This window comes from Acomys russatus, chromosome 2 (assembly GCF_903995435.1).
Source record: "Acomys russatus chromosome 2, mAcoRus1.1, whole genome shotgun sequence".
NCBI classification, from domain to species: Eukaryota; Metazoa; Chordata; class Mammalia; order Rodentia; family Muridae; genus Acomys; species Acomys russatus.
The window spans coordinates 92,584,669-92,602,636 of record NC_067138.1 but is presented as its reverse complement, the minus strand read 5'-3'; the positions used below and the strand labels follow the sequence as shown (position 1 = coordinate 92,602,636).

Here is a 17,968-nt window from a genome sequence, read left to right as displayed (position 1 = left end):
TTCCATTTCTAGATGTGTGTGTATAAATGGTCCTGTGGCATTATATGCTCAGCTAAGAGATGCAGACAAGGCGACAGATACACGACAGAGGGAGGAAAGGAAAGAGGGGAAGGCAGAGACGCCAAGGTTTAGAGGGGCCAGGGAGCTAGCTATTTCTTACTTTTCCAGGAACTAACTGAGAATGTCCTGTTCCTGTATTAGTCCTTGCCTCGTGACCCATAAAGCCAGGCTTCTCTGTGAGGGCAAGATTGGCTATTCCCTGGAAGGGATGGTTTCTCTGGTGATATCAGAGGGTTCATGGGAGAAATGGAAATGGTCACGACAGCGATGGGCAGGGGACGTCACTCTGTCTTTACAATACACTCCCAGAGAGAAGAGGACTATATGGAAACCATTCCCTGGTCTGTTTAGTAGCAGACTTTCCTCAAAATTTCCTGTAGCTTGTCAATAGACTATTGCTGCTGCCACAGTTTGGGTGCTTTCTCATCTGGGGCTGTGAACCTTGGTGCAGAAAAGGACACTATACTGATATCTGGAGCAACAGCCAGCCTTTCCATGACTGGCTTTGACATTATGAACAAAGAATATGGAAGGAAGACAAACCAGCAAGGCACTAGAGAGCCAGAGCCATCTCTCTCTTAAGGGATGGCAGCTATGCTTTAGAGAATCTCATTAGTCTCCAGATGTGCCAAGAAATACTTGGAAAGGTACCAGATATACTAGCCCAATCCTGATGTCCAGCATACCTTGACACTGGGAGTGTAATGATCTGTACAAAAATAGTCCACTGATGTCATTAAAAATAATACTAAGCATTCACTCTAAGCCAAGCATTACATAGAAGTAAACACTTATTTTCCATAATGATCTCAACAGGGCATGTATTAATATGAGCTCCATAATACAAAGAAGGCAGGTGGGCCTCAAAGAGAGTAAGAATTCTGGGGAGATAGCTCAGTGGGCAAAGTGCTTACTCTGCTTAAGAACTAGAGGCTGGATCCCCAACACCTATGTAGATGACAGGGTGGTTGTGGTAGCCTATCTGTAATTCCAGAGCTTAGGCAGTGGAGACAGGGGATCTTCAGGGCGAGCTGGCTAGCTGGTCTAGTCAAATTAATGGGCTCCAGGCTTAAGGAGAGACCCTATCTCAAAATATATGGCAAAGGAATGACTGAGGAATTCAGGCAGCATCAACTTCTAGCCTCTGATATACCCATACGCGAGTACATACGCACATACACATATCACAGAAACATGAAAAATATTAAAAAAAGAATCTTGCCTATTGTCACATTAGTTTGGGTCCATGAATGATGACTCAAGAGCAGAGTAACCTGGTCCCTGCTGCTTCCTGTCCCTGGGCCAGTCACTAACCTTCTGCCCTAATGGCAGAGGACTAAACAGAGACACCTTCAATGTCAGGAACCCCTTTCTCAACAAGTACCTCACAGCCTGTTGTCATAGCAGAGAACATCTGATGTGCCTTGCTGTGATTTCTAGTTACCTTGTTTTTTCATATATATATATATATATATATATATATATATATATATATATATATATATATATACATACATATATATATATATATATATATGGTATACACACATATAATATATGTAATATATATGATATATATATCAGAGCTGAGGACCGAACCCGGAGCCTTGCATCTGTTAGGCAAGTGCTTTACCACTGAGCCAAGTCCTCAACCTCTTGCTGTTATTTCTAAACTGTTAAATCTTTAAATATGATCACGCTATATCCTTTTTTTTTTTTTGGTTTGGCCACCGAGGCACCAAAATTGTTGCGAGGAGGGGTGCTTCTAGAAGCTACAAGAGCTGGCTGAGTTAGCTATCTGCTGTTGGACAGGTCAGTCATGATTTGGACACTCTTTCCTTTTTATCTGTTGTAACACACCAGCATGCTCTATAGAGAGAGTTTCCTGAGAAATGGCAGAAAACACACTTTGCAACAAAAGGCAGTCTGGAGCTTTATTGTTGACCAGTCACCTGTCCAGGCTCCATGATGAATTCCTGGCTCTTATTTGCGTCTACAAAGGGGAAGCAAACCAACCTGTGTCTGCTTTACAGCCCCTTCCCCGGTGGCACTTCTTAACAGCAACACAGTGTTCTCCCTTGGAAGGATCAATAAATGGGTCTAGTCAGAATGACTGGTAACAGGACCCAATTACAAGGACTGGTGCCTTTAATCTCCACTGAGCTGCCAGGAAGCATGATGCTATAATATCCCTTTCTTCTTTAATATCCCAGACAGGATATTCTTGCTAACTGGACCATTTGTTATACTTGGAGGGCTGCTTGCACCATGGCAGCTTGTCAGCACCTTGAGGTGGGGCATCTAAAGGTGTACTTTTACACTGTATGTTCTAGAAATTTCTGAGCGAGAGAGAGAAAGAGAGATGAGAGAGAAGAGAGAGGAAGGGGGGATTGGCTTGGTACAAGAAAAGAGAATGGATACAGTAATTCAAATGTCAGCTTTGGGGACCAGTCTAAGGAGCATTGGAGCTTTCGACAAGATGCTTTCAACCTTCTTTTCAGTCTTCCTCATGAACTGTGGCACACTAGAAAGTCGTTCCCCAGATATCTTTTTAAAAATGAATACTGCAGGAGAGTATTTCCCAGTATCTGTTGTAGTTGTCAGTGGCCATGGACTAAGGTAAGTGGAAAAGTACTAAGTGCCTCCTGATGCCCCTCAAGAGCTTTCCTGAGGATCTTTCACCCCTCTTCCCTTGTCTGGTTCACAGGAGAGGATGCACATCCAGGGAGACCTTAGAAGTTCAATAGAATGAAGACCCCAGCATCCCATGACCCTCAGTGATTTAGTGATGGCAGATGCCTTCCAGCTGAACACTGTAAATTCTTAAGAAAGCCCTGATAATCTATTGTATCTGAACCATTGTACACTGGGGGATAGTAGGATTTACTCTATACTGAAATCTAACCTAATCTAACCTAACCTAACCGATACACTCTCAGTTGGCTCAAGAACTACTTATGTCTACACCACCAGTCCCATTGCATCATCAAACCCTTCAGGAATATCCCTTGCTCGTAGGATAAAAACCGAAACTATAGTACGATCTATGGGTGTGTGTGAGAGATCTAGTTCCTGCTTGCTTCTTACTCCCAGCCTCAGGTGCCTTCTTTATCTCTGCCACTGCCAGCCATAGTTCATACAGCAGCCGTAACCCCTGCATCAGCCAGAGGTCCCTTTGTCAAAGGCAGGGTGCTCTTTCTGCCTCCGGCCGTTTGCACACTATTTCCTCCATCGATCTTTGATTGCTTCCTTAGTTTGCTGAACTCTTACCACATTGAGAATGATCATAAGGATGGAAGGAGTAGGTTGGCTCACTTAAAAAAAAAAAAAAAAAAAAGAAGCCCCATCATACTCAGTGCTTAATGTGTTTTCATGTGGAAAGCTTGGGAAGACTGTGCGAGGCTGCATTTTACAAGCTGAGAGCACATGTGTGAGGAAAAAAAAAAAATCCTTAATGAGGAACTGCTAATGGCTGAAGCATGTGAGGATGTCAGGCAGTCTAGGAAAAGTATGATATGTTCTTTAAATAGACTTTTATATATCCTTTAAAATTAGGCTCATGACAGACACATGGTAATTAGGCAGTGGAAAAGAAAGCGGAGGGGATGCAGGGATGAAGGTACCATGTTTAAAATGTCCATTGTGGGGAAGTTGGGAGAGGGGGAACAGTGAGCACCTTCTCTTAGTTTTCTGTAGTTCCTGATGCCACCCTGCCATTATGAAATATGGGAATAGAGGCCATCCCTATGTACGGTACTGTGTTATTATGTGTTTCCTGACCTCTCTTCTCCCCAGATGGTGAGCCTCCTGGTTAGTTTTACCATCTGTGTATCCTTGGACTAGGAGACCTCTGACCTAACCCTGATTACATATTCAATTAGATACTGTTGGCGAGAATTGCAAATGGACTTGACAGACAGCCTTTCTTCAACCAGTCATTATGGAGTCACTCCTGTGTCTTTTTGGACAAGGGCCTGGATGTCTAATGCGTTGCTAGTCACTGATGACGTTACTAAGACTTAGTTAATCTGACCCAACCTGTCAGAAGGCCAGTAAGTCCCCAGTTAGAGACACAGGGGAGATGATGAGGAGAAGAGAGACAGAGGAGCACCAAAGCAGTTCAATGAAATTAGTTCTCAAGCTGTGTCACATTTAGCAGTGTTCTCAGAGCTTTGGCTAGGAATGTAATTAGGGCCATTTCTCTGTGGTTAATTACATCAAAGCCGGGATTTCCCTCAACCACTTTGCATAAATAAACAACTTAACAACAGGCATAACAATCAAGGCACGAAGAGGGATTTAGTTTTAATTGGGATTAATAGACATGGTTCTGTGGGTAAAAGCAAAACAAATGTCGGTTATGTTGTTTCAGCTAGGCTGGCAGGCCACTGAGCTCCAGGATCTGCAGCTAAATGCAGAGCTTAAGGGTTAGTGAGTCTGTCTCAACAATTAAGGTGGAGAGTGATAAAACAATGCGAGCTTTTGGCTGGCTTCCACACATGCATGCTCTTCCCCCAACAAAACCCAACCCAAACCCAACTGTAACCTCACAGCTAGGCAAAGGCTATCAGGTGAACTTCTGTGTGAGGTCCAGGGGACTAGGTTTTGGTTGCCACTACAGTGGGTCAAAACATTGTCTTCAGATTCACTGACAATGACACAGGTTAACTCCTAGCAGCACCCAGCCTACCTCAAAGAGGATGTTGAGCATCAAAGAACCTCCTTATGGAGATGGCTGCAAATGTGGCAAACAGAGCAAAATGTCCTTGTCTCTATCACAGACAGAATTCCGGCTAAAAATGGGCAAGCTTGGATGCAGGCAGAGTCAATGGCCAAGCTCTGCAAAGACAGGGTAAGCAAGTCCTCAACAGTTCCTGCCTCACAAATATATCTGTCAGATGTTTTGGGCCAGAAGCCTGAAGATGATGCTCCACCATTCTAGAGAGTTTTGGGTGACTGTTCAGGTAGTAAACTGTCTCTGTCATCTTCTCATTTGGGAAGCTACTGACCTGCACCTCCTGCATACTCAGGTAATCAATTTTATTCCTTCTCAAGTCTCTGATGGGGTTGAAGACCAGATAATTTAGTTTTACAATGAAGCGTAGTTGTTTAGGGTTTAAGATGTTTTTAGGTCTAGATAGATGCTTTAAGTTCATAATGATGAGATATGATAGATATTGATTTATATTCAGAGAGTTTTGCTCATCAAAGTAGGAAAGATGTTTTCTTCAAGGCTGCCAAATACAAATAGCCAAAACACTATGAATGTAACATTTATATAATTCCTGATTGTTTCATGGTTCTTCTTGCTATAAGTAGTTTGTTTTACATATGTGTAATAATATAAATGTATAAGTAAAAAAATAAAAGAAAATATTAAAAAACCCATTGTCTTCATGTCACAGGTTCTCCACCTTCTTCCTGACTTGGCATCTGGTATTCATGATCTCTTTCAAATGTCTAAGGCAGTGGTTTTTCAACCTTCCTAATGCTGTGAGCTTTTAATATAGTTTCTTATGCTGTGGTGACCCCAACCACAAAATTATTTTGTTGCTTCGTAACTGTGATTTTGCTACTGTTGTGATTTGAAATATAAATATCTGATATGCAGATGTTCTCAGGTGATCCTGTGGAATGGGTCTTTTGACCCACAAAGGGGTCATGACCTTATGGTTGAGAACCATGGGTCTTATTCCGTGTTCCACTGTCTGCTCCTCTGCTGGTCTCTCTTCTTACCAACTCCAGTACTCAGTAGGAGCACAATGACCTGTGTCCTCTCCGAGGCCTATGTGCATAGTGACCAAGTGCAGAGTGCCTGTGTAGAGAGAACCCCTGGCTTCTTATCTGTCTTGTGACACATGCACGAAAGATCTTGGTTCTAGACTATTTCGAGTGCAACTTATGTATACATTGCAATGAAGGTATGTCGTATTTTTAGTAACAGGGTCTTATCATGTAGTTCCAGTGGGCCACCAGGAAGAATGGCAAGAGCCTGTCTGGTTTGGGGCCTCTGGAGCTTCCCTGACCACCTCATTAGGAGATATCTTTAACTTGACCCTGGGGTCTTTGTCTATTAACTCTGGGCTTTCAAGAACAGCATCCTTCAGAAGCACTCCGCTGTAACTCTCCCTCTCAACTTACATTTTTAAATTGGCTTGCACAGTTGTAAGTTTCCACATTGCCTTTTCATACAATCTTAGTTTTGGTCAACTCTACTTCCTTCTTCCTCTGCCTCCCTTTTCCCTGATTAAGCTCTCTGCTCCTAAAGGCTCCTTTGCTTTTACATCATCTATGTTCTGTTGTTCCACTTTAAGACCTCTCTCACCCCAGGGCCTTCGCCCTGATTCCCTTATTTCTATAGGTACTCCAGGTTAGCATGCAAACCTAAAGATCCATGCATGAGAGGGAACATACAGCATTTGTCTATTTGAGTCTGGGTTATCTTACTCAATCTAATTTTTCTAGTTCCATTTATTTTCCTTAAAATACCAAAATGTCATTTTTCTTTAGAGTTGTATAAAGTTCCATTGTGTCTATATGCCACATTTTCTTTATCCATCAGCTTATCCAGGCTTGTTTCATTTCCCAGCTATTGTGAAGAAAGAAGCAATGAATTGCTTGAGCAAATCTCTCTGTAGTAAGATATAGAGGTCTTTGGGTATATATGCCCAGGAGTTGTATAGCTAGGTCAAATAGGTGATCTACTTCTAGTATTTTCTGAGGGACCTCGACACTGATTCCTGTAGTGGCTACACAAGCTTAAGTTCCTGCCAGCAGTGAACACAATTCCTCTTTCCCCACATCTTTGCCATCATTTCCCATTGTTTGCTTTCCTGATGATCGCCATTCTGACTGGGATGAGGTGAAATCTCACAGACGTTTTAATCTGATGGACGATGATATGGAGCACCTTAAAATGTTTATCAGCATTTCCTTTGAGGACTCCCTGTTCAGAACCATGACTCGCTTTTTTGATTGAGTGTTTTCTTAATGTGTAGTTTTATGAACTCTCTGCATGACCTAGAACTAACCCTCCAGAGGAGATGGAGCTGGCAAAGATTTTCTCCCACTCCATGGTCTGCCTTTTCACTTGATTGGTGGTTTGCTTTGCTGTACAGAGCCTTTTGGTTTCATGAGAGCTCACTTCTTAGTGTTGCTCTTCTTTCCTGTGTTACCGGAAAGTCCTCCTATGTGTTAAAGTGTATGGCCCATTTTTTCCCTCTAGCACTCTCAGGGCATCAGGTCTTGGGTGAAGGTCCTTGACCTATTTGAAGTTGAATTTTATGCAGGATGAGAAGAAAGGATCTAGTTTCATTCTTCTCCATGTTGACAGCCACTTTTCCCAGCACCATTTCTCTACCGTGTCTGTTTGAGCTCTTTTTCAGCAATCAGATGTTTGTTGGAATGTGTGGTTGCATCTGGCCCCTTGGTTCTATTTAGTTGATCAGTGTGTCTCTCTTTGTGCGGGTACCACACTATTTTTATTACTATGGCTCTGCAGTATAACTTGAAGTCAGGCATGGTCATACTTCTAGAAATATTATTTTTTTTGATCAGTATGGTTTTGACTACCCTTGGTCTTTATGCCTTCATATAGATTTTAAGATATTTTTTGCTATTTCTGTGAAGAATGGTCCTGGAATTTTGGTTGGGCTTGCCTTGAATTTATAGATTGCTTTTGGCAGATGACTCTTTTTCACAACAGTAATTCTTCTGATACGAGCAAAAGTGATCCTTCTATTTCCTAATGTCTTCCTCATTTCCCCATGTCCTTCCTAAGGAAGCCTTCCTTTCCTTTCTCTCCTCTCCTTCCTTCTTTGTATGTAACTGTGCACATGCATGGTAGGGTGTACATACCTAGTACATGCATTCAGAGAGGAAGGCATCAATATCTTCTACTGTACTCCCCTTTTTTCTTGAGACTGTCTCTTACTGAAGTAGAAGCTTACCACTTTGGATAGGTGAGCTGTCGGGACCCACTGTTCCCATCCATCAGTGCTATGGTATGTGCAGCCATGCTTGGGCTTTACATGGGTGTTGGGGATTCAAACTCAGATTCTCTTGTTTGTATAGCAAACATTTTTCTTACCCACTGAGCCATCTCCCCAACTCTGAAACAGAATGGCTTTCTATTTTCTCTTGTCCAGATTCCTTGGCCAGTTATCTAAGGTCACTCATGGTTCATTTGCCACCCACCTTGTAAAGACTTAAGCCCTCTACATGCAGATTTAAGTTTATGTTCTTCCTTGGACAGCATCAGGCTTTCTAGCTTTCAGAAAAATTTACATGGTCTTTTTATTTTTCTACCACATTGCATGTCTACATTCTGTTAGTGTGGAAAAATTAAGATTAAAATAAAACAAGACAAAGAAATCCAGCAGCATATGTCACCAAGATGCACACTTATAAGGCTGCTGTAGAAAAGTCGTGGATTTGAAGCCTGAACTACATAGTGAGTTCTAAGCCAGCCTTACTCTATAACAAGACTGCCTTAACAAACAAAGCACAAACACTGCTGCCATGGGCGCACAAACAAACAAATGTTATATCATACTGTATACCCCATAAATGTACACAAGTATGATTTTGTCTAATACAAATAATTAAAAACTTAATGTCTCTTTTAGTCCACTAGGCCTAGGCAGAATTAGCTTCCCCTTTCTAACTTTCCAACACCTTCTCACTTTCTGAATGAGGTTTGTGTTTCAGTTCCGGAGTCCCTGAGAGGAGAATGTGTGTCTAATTTGCATCTGTATCCCCCAGCCTCTCCTATGGTTCCATCAGTGTTGAATGGATCAACACAGGAATGGATTTCTTACCTGCCACTTGGCAGTTGATTGTCACATTCACTCCTTGGATGGTTCTGATGGTCCCACCGATATCCATTGTGACTGTAGGCTTCTCTGTGTTGAGCACAGTCACTCGAGATGTTTTCACAAGTGGCTTTCCTGGAGATGAGGAAGAAAATGAGCTGTCACTAACAATGTGGTGGACTGAGGTGCTGAAACACCAGGAGACCAACAGATGACATATGTCCTCCTCAGGCATAGCTCACTATGCTTTACCTCGAAAAATCTGGAGCTTGTTACCTGTTGCCTCATGTGTCTACCATAGAGTTAGCAGGGAAAGAACATGATTGAGGAGTTTGAAGATAAGAACATGGTACCCAAGTGAGGCTAACATACACTTTCTAATAATTGAATATAAAAGACAGGGTTTAAGGGCTTAATTTTTACTTTGAGAGAGTTCTAGATTCATAGTTGTAAGAAGTGACACAGAGCAGTCCTGGGGAGCCGTATCCAGCTCTCCCATAATTCAAGCATGTTATGAAACTACAGCACAACTTCATCAGCTCAGTGTGGACATTCACGTGGTTGAACCACAGCACGTCTGCCCCTACAAGCATCCCTCCTGATATCTATAGCTCCTCCTAAGTGCCTTGGCCACCATTAGCATGGCTTTCATTTCCTTGCTTTCAGCAGCTGAAGTAAGTTGTGTAAATGCAATCGCACAGTTGGTCACTTCTCCTGTTTGGCTCCCTGCCAGCTCTCAGAATTCTCTAGAGACTGTTCCCAGCTCTTACATCATATTATGGTTGCGCTTTTCAATGGTGTGGTCCTTTTTGTTGCAGAGTAGTATTCTATGACACGGGGAAACCATAGTTTGCTTAGCTGTCCAACTGCTGTAGAGGATCTGGGTTGTTTCCAGCTTCTGATAAAGCTGTTAGGAGCACTCGGGAACAGGTAGCTGTGGGGACATCTGTCTTCATTTCTTTGGCATAAATGTGTAGGAATGCAGTTTAAATGTCATACGACAATTCCTCTCCTTCCGTCCTCAGCACATTTTATTTCTTTCATTGCATGGATAGCTGCACAGTGACATCTCACTGTGGTTAAGTTGCATTTCCCTAATGGCTGATGCGGTCGACCATCTCTCGCCTTTTTACCACATGCACATTCTTTGGTGAAATATCTATTCGTGCTCTTTGAGAATTCAGAAGTTAATAGCCAGAAGTTTAGTAGGTAGTAGTATTAAAACAGAAATAAAAGATTAGAACTGCAGGCTTGAAACTTTTTTCAATGCTTGAGCTATCTGCTGTATAACACCATGTGTTCAAACTATTGGTAATCAAAGGTAGCAAAGGAATTGTCTCACAGGCATCTGTGCTGAAGCAGGCATGCTCTTCATATTTAGTGCCCCCTTTACCAGGAGAAGTGGGAACAGAAGTCTTTTCAACCAATTCTTTCTTTTCCTCCTTTTCAATTGACAGTAAAGACTTCTTTATAAAATAACGATCACTATTAAAATGTTCCTGTGGGTAAATATTTGAAAGGTGACTCTGAATAGATGGCATTCTTCACTGTCTCCTTGTGACAATTTTCTTGCATTATAGAAAGGGGCAGAATGTGCAGATGTCACCACACACAGCAACACGGCACAGCCACAGCCAGCTCTCCCTTTCTCATTGGAATATAATTCCTTCTGCATACCTCACATCTTTCCTGGGGTTCAGGCTGTGCCCTGAGGCATGGGGTGGTCCCACTGGTGCTCCATAGTGGCTTCCTTATCCATGTGGAGCCTTTTCTGACTGCTAGGAATAAAGACTTTGGCTAGATTTACTTTTCTTCTCCTACTATATGCTGACCTGTCCTCTTGGTCCAGATTTTTACAACTGTCACCTTCAAGAATCCTTGTCAACCAGAAATCCTGGTCTAGAGATTTGATGTTTCTTCAAGTCTCCTAGGTGGCATCTATAGCTATTTGTTGTTTCACAACAAGTCAGTTGTACTGTTATGTAGTTAACCACCCACAGTAATATGTCCCTTCTCACCAGAGGCCAACCATCTTCATATCCGTTTCCCTTCTTTCTAAAGCAGTGTTTCTCAGCCTTCCTAATGCTGAGACCCTTAAAATACAGCTCCCCATCTTGTGGTGACCCCCAACCATAAAGTTATTTTTGTTGTTACTTCATAACTGTAATTTTGCTACCGTTGAAAATAGAGGTTTGTCAAAGGGTCAGGACCCACCATTCTTGAGGCATGGTTGCTTTTTGTGGTGGTGGCTTTAAAAGTTCCTCACCCCTCCTTCTTTTATGGCAAAATTCTAAAAGCATTCACCCATTTAGCATATGTTTACTTAGCATACATCTTCTCCAGGTAAATCTTGATGTAAGCGGGAAAAAGGAGACCTTAAAAAGGCATAATTTGGGCTCCACAGAGCTTAGAATCAAGTAGACAAATGATAATTGTAACACAAGTAGACTGTGGCAAGTTCCCTCCAAAGAGTTTGGATAAAAGCAGGGAGAAGCACAGAAAACTGAGTTGATATAAATATTATATACCATTAGGGAATGGAGTCTTGAGAGGCAGGTATGTAAAGGGCACCCCGTGTCCAGGAGTCACTTCTCTGAACGGCACCTGATCCCACAGCTGAGATGAAATGATTTCTGCTGCAGCTGGGGTGCACTTTCCCCTGAAGAACTGACAGGCACTAGCTGGAAGCTGCAGTGCTGAACTCCCCGTCCTATTTGAGGGTTCTGTACTTGTGTTATTTATTCTGCCATTCATTCTTTTCCTTTTTAAACACTAAAATCTCACAGTGCATCCTGATGCTCATGATGGGCTTATCAGAAGGATTTCTGGCAGCAAGCACTGGCAGGTACCAGGGGCCCCAGACCTTTTGCTGCCAACAGATGCTGGTCATATGGGGTCAGGATGGCTCTGATCGCCTTCTTCAATACCTCATCTGCATATTTCTGGTGATAAGCTACCAAGGCTTTGGGGACAAAGCAGTGAAATAGCATAAATCTGGGCCACATGGCTGCCATCTTCACATGGACCTGGATGTCCTTGCCCCAAAGCAGAAGTGACTCCAGTGACTGGTACTGCAGTGAGGGTGGCTGGACCACCTCCAGGTCACACTCATGCACTTTGTTGAGGCGGTTTCCCCATTTTCAGTGTGACATATCTGTAGCTGTCTTCTTGCATCCTAAAACTGCAGCCACTACCTATTTTACTGTTGAATCTTAAGAGGTCTTTATAGTCTAGATGTATTTATTCCTTTGTCAGGCAGGGGCTCTGCAAGTGCTTAGTCTGTGGCTTTCCTTTTCGCCTTAACAAGGCCTTTCACAGACCCAAGTGTTTAACTTTGGTAACATCTAATTTGTCATTTTTATGGGTTATGCTTTTTATATCAAATCCAGAAACTACTTACGTAGATCTAAATTCTGAAGATAATTTCCTATGATATTTTCTCCTAATAGTTTTATGGTTTAAGTTTTATATTCAGCTTAGTGGTACACTGAGTCAGTCAGTTTTAAAAATATTTATGGATTATTTTATTGTCTAAGATGTAATTTTTACATCAGGAAATCAATTATTTATTGGCTTTTGAAACTTGAAATTCCTGATTGGTGATTTTAAAATAACTTAATACCATTTTTTCAAAAATCAAACTTTTGTGACTCCATCAAGCATTAAGATTAAAAAAACATACTGGGGGAAAAGAGCTATTAAAAATTCTAGTCAGTATTACCCATAAATGGATTGATTTTTGTATAAGGCATGCCACTGAGATAAAGTCTCCTTGTCTCTAGCCTATGGCTGCCCAGAGTTCTGATATGCTTTATCAGCAGGCGATCTTTTCTGCTTCCTCATCATTGTCTTGGATGGCTTCCTCATCATTGTCAAGATGAGCTGAACATGTCTGTGCAGACCTGCTTCTGGGATCACTGTTTCATTGCCTCTCTCTCCTGACAGTAACATGTAGCCCCACTTACTTTAACTATATTACCACGGTCTGGCAAGCTGATGCTTCCCGCCTTATTATCCTTTGCACTTACTCTACTGCACCATTTCAGTCATTTCAAACCAACTTGTCCACACTTATGCAGTCTATTTTGATCAGGATTATATCAATTATATACCATATTTTTCTGGCATATAAGATGATCCCCAACTTTATCTTTTCCAGTTAAAATATAGAGTTTGTGGCCCAAGTTTGCTGCACAGGGTGTGCGTTGGAAGAGGGGTAGCCTTATATGGCGAGTATATTCCAAACTATGTTTTAACTGGGAAGGTTAAAGTTGGAGGTCGTCTCATATGCCAGAAAATAGGGATGTGGGCTATATATATTATGGGAAAACCAATCTCTGTGTTATTGTGTCCTTTAATCCATGGAAGACCATATGCCCACTTATCTTTCCAGGATGCAAATCTTGATGTGCTCTGTTGGATTTTGACCTAGTTATTTCTTTTCAGGGATGACTAATACTGTGTTTCAAATTTCATTGTTTATTTCAGGTGCATGTTTGTCCTAGGCCCCTTTTTTAGACTCTTAGAACTTCTTCCGGGTTTTCTTCAGTCCTTCTGAGAGAAGGTGCACTGTTTACCATGATGGGAAGCCATGTCAAGGAGTTTAGTGCCTCAGACCCATGGGAGATGGCAAAGCCTTCCCCCCGGGAGAGCCTCAGCGGGATGACAAAGCCTTCCTCTGGTTTGACTGTTAATGTTGACAGTGTATAGAAAAACCAGCAACCATAGCTTCCTCCTCCCGGGTGACTGCTCCCCTACAGAGATCTCCTAAGGAGAAGAAAGAGCTAAGCTCCTTCTGAGCTCTAGTTAGAATCTTAGAATCCCTGTGGTTCTGCATTGCTTTGCATAGTTGGGGTTGCACAAGGGGTTCTTGCTTCTCTGTACCTGTGTTTGTGTGTTTGCTCTTTTTACATACTACTGCCCCCTCTCTACCCCCCCACCCCACAGCACCAGTCAGGTCAAGTACCAGTCTCACCAACTTCATATGTCTCTTATTTCCTTTCTTACATCATTACACTGGCTACATCGTCCATCACTATACCGAGTAAAGATAGTGAAAGCGAGTTTTTAAGTGAGGAATGATTTTTAAAAAACAGCACAGGTATTTTTGTATTCTGTTACATGACACCTATATTCTATGTGACTCTTCTATTTTAAGTGTTTCAGCCATTTTCTCTGGAACCATTTGGACACGGAAGCTTCTTCGCTTGACTTCTCATGTTTCCTGTGTCAGGGGTCTCTTCATTGCTGCTGGGCAGGGGTGGGCTTTCTGGAGCTCCATTTGGTCGTCACTGTCAATCACACCTCCCTAACAGCTCCTAGGAGGTGGTAAACAGCTGATTCTCAAGGGTCTGTAGGAAGAAGAATTCTGTGGGGTGAAAGTGGAGGTCCAGGCTCCCCAAATGTTCTCATTAGCTCCCAGTAGGGATGAAATGCCTCATTTTCTGTGAGACCACCTCCATGAGGGAAAGTGAGTCTAGGCTCCATAACCAGCCTGTGTTACAATGTTGTATGGCTCACAGTGTTTCTGTGATGTCAGTCAGAGCTCAGCAATATTTTCTAAACATCGGCCTTGCCATGTTGTCTCCTTCCTATTCCTTTTGCTAGAGAGAACAAGCTTTTAGTATAGACATTTTTTTTTCTTTCTCACATACTCATTGGTATTTCGTGGTAGCTCCATTCTTTAGCTCCAAGTTTAGAGTTTATGAGGCAAAAAGGAAGCCCAATAAATCTACAATTGTGTGAGCTGAACTGTCCCTCAGTTTCCAAGGTCTCTAGCCAGTTAGCTTTCGTTTTTTTTTTTTTTTTTTTTTTTTTTCTCCAGTTCTCAACCTTGTACTTGCACACACAATGGTCAGGGGTTTTAACTGCACTTAGCCAGAGGCATAGGGAACAGCACAACTGTGTCTTCTAAGCTTTCTTTCCGGAAGTGGAGTTCTTCGGTATGCTACGCTTTAACAGGCTTTTTATCATTTGGGGATGGGGGTGGGGGGGAACAGAGCAGTGCGTGCGCATGACCATAAAACACAATACAAAAGATTCATTTACTAAGCACCTTGGGGACATAAGGGTCCACATGAGATCATTTCATATACCTAAACCTTAATCTTTTGTAAGTCAAATGGATTTAATTTTGTTTTAACCATTTAGAGGCAGGACATTCTACACTCGCCGCTCTTGTCCCTCCTTAACTGAAGAAACTCTTGTTTCAGAAATACTCTTCTGGGTCTGACACCTGCTTTTTATGTTTTGCATAGTTTTCCTCTTTTCTTATGCATGGCTGCTTAGCTGCCCTCCTCCCTTTGCTCTTCAGTCTGACTTGCCCTCTGGGTAGAAGTCATTGAACTCGTTGGAATTGTGTTTCGGAGTGTTAGTGTGGTGCAGGTGGGTGTGCATGGAGGCTTCCCATGTCTGCTGTGACTGTGCAGGGCTGTTCCTACCTACATTCCATTCAAAATCATGTAGGACCTGGTGAAGAGGAATAATGAAGTACTATAATAATATGCTGGTATATGAATGCAGGCAAATAAGGAATAACACTGATACTAATAAATATCGACTCTAATTTAAAATCTAGCCCAACCCCAAGAAACATGTTTCTGGCTACAATTAAATGCTCTCCTTACTTCTGGGGTCAGGGTGGGGCCTCCCCTCTTATCTCACTCACTACAGTCTTTTCTGAAGACAGAGCCTTTTCTCTGAAACAGCAACCAGATCACACAGTTTGCTGTTGAACATTTCCAACGCTTCTTTAGTATAATCTAAACAAAATCTGTAGCTTCTTTTTGCAACTAACTATCTTCTACGTGGTTATGACCAACCGTCTGCCTTTCCTGCCTCATGGAGACCAAAATTCCCATAAGCCACCGTGTTCTAGCTTACTGGCCTTTCGTTCCTCTACCCAGCAGAGCTGTCCTGTCTGGTCCCCGTCCCTGATATCTTCTGCCTATGGACATATCTCCATGGATATATTCTTCTCGTCATTTAGGTTTCTTTGCTCATGCCTATCTAGGAATGAGTGGGCTCCTGTGATGTCTTTAAGCAGAGATGCTCAGCCAGCCAGGATGCCCAGCTCCTAGAGAGTGAGCTTCTCTGGAGGGAGGTGGGGACAGACGAGAAGCCTCAGAAGCTAAAGCTCCAGAACACCAACCTTTGCTCATAACATCTCTTAGGCTGCTTCCAACTACCCCATCTAAAGCATGTAGCCCATCACCCTTTGCCAGACAATATAAAAATCTCACTTCTTTTTCTTTTTCTTTTTTATAAGACTATCAGAAAGATATGTTCTCTATATCCTTTCCTTCAACCCTGCCTTATCATATAATCTCCTTGCCATCTAGTCCTGGCACAAAGTAGGTCCTCAAGAAACACCTTAAATGTTAAAAAAAAAAAAAGCATTGAGAAATCAGGTAAAACTATCTTTTGAATAGCCAGGGATCTGAGGTTCGCAAAGGCTCCACACTTTGTCCAAAACCATAGATAGAGTTGACATGTCATAGTGCTGAGCTGGACACCAGATCTTGGACTTATAGTCTAGTATTTGTTAGGGAGAGTCCTTAAATCCTGGTCTGCAGACTGGCTGCTGCAGAATCCCCAGGGCACTTGTTAAAGACATAATCTGTCTTTCTCCAATACAAGAACTGCCTCACCGTGTTATAAAAACCACTGTGCCAATGGGGAAATGAGGCCAGGGACCAGAGCAGGCCCACAATTACCAAGTTATTTTTCCTACAGGAATTTTAATAATAAAGGTGGTTTTTATAGCTGCGAGTGTATGGCTATAAAATTCAAATGTCACTGAATTAAATCCAGCCCTTAATTAATTATACTGAGGTTGTGCCGAAAAGTAATGGCCTTGTTCACTATCAGTCGAGGAGCTGTCGTCAGCACAGGCTGCTGCTTCTAGGCTCCCATTACCTTCATGAGCCATCTTTAACACAGAGCATGAAGTCTGACAAGCATTTATAATCAATAGAAGTTTATAATGAATAATTTTTCTTAATTAATTGACCATTTCACATTTGTTACAAAAATGCTTATATGTATATTTTTGAAATTTCCAAAAACCCCCCAAAAAAACAAACAAAAAAAAAAGAAAAAGAAAAAAAATTTTTTGAGACATATGTGGCCTGAAACTTGGTATGTAAACCAGGGTGACCTCAAACTTAAAGTCTTACTGGCTCTACCTCTAGGAGTGCTGGGATTACAGGCTTGTACTACCACACCCAGTGTTGTATGCACCTTTGAGTCTCGTTCTCACCTTATTCAGTCTGAGTCTACCGTGCAGCAGGTACCCTGTACAAAGGGCAGCCCAGGGTGTAGCTAACACTTGTACGTTAACGTCGGCGGATGTGATGCCTATCTAGGAATGAGTGGGCCCCTATGATGTCTTTAAGCAGAGATGCTCAGCCAGCCAGGATGCCCAGCTCCTAGAGAGTGAGCTCCTCTGGAGGGAGGTGGGGACAGATGAGAAGCCTCAGAAGCTAAAGCTCCAGAACACCAACCTATGCATGGTGAGCTTCTACCTCCTTTCCTCGCCTGTGACTCTAGATAAAAAAAAAAAATCAGACTCACCTAGGAAAAAGTCATGAACATATACATGTGAAAACTATCTGGCCCAGTGTAAACATGAAGGACGCAGAAGCCAGAGACGAGAAGGTGTGTTTGTTAGAATTTTTGTTGCCAGGATAAAACTAAAACCACAACAACCCTGAGGTGGACAGCGTAAACTCAACCACTCCTCATGGCTTGCTCAGCCTTCCTTTTTATACACCTCAGCACTAGCACCACCCATAGTGGGATCCTCCCTCCCACATCAACTATCAATCAAAGACATGCCCCACAGGATTACCCACAAGCCAATCTGCTGGGGGCATTTTCTTAGTCAAAGCTCCTTCTTCTCAAATGACTCCGGCTTGTGTTAAGTTGACCAAAACCCACCCAGAGAAGAAGGGTTGTCATTTGAGTGGAGCCAAGAACAGGTGACATTGCCAATACTTTCAGAACTGTGCTGCTGCCCAGTTAGTAGAGCCTTTGTGAAAAGCACCATGATGCCTTACACTTGAGGAGTTAGGGCAGGGACTAAGTTGATGAGA

General features: G+C 42.4%; 1 protein-coding gene across 1 annotated transcript in view; it reads right to left on the bottom strand.

Moving 5' to 3' along the window:
- Adamtsl1 (ADAMTS like 1) overlaps positions 1–17,968 on the bottom strand; it is a 915,031-nt gene that overhangs the window by 42,281 nt on the left and 854,782 nt on the right. Inside the window, exon 22 of the mRNA XM_051163985.1 lies at positions 8,880–9,008. Coding sequence (XP_051019942.1) covers positions 8,880–9,008 — 129 coding nt within the window. The remainder of the gene's footprint in view (positions 1–8,879; positions 9,009–17,968) is intronic.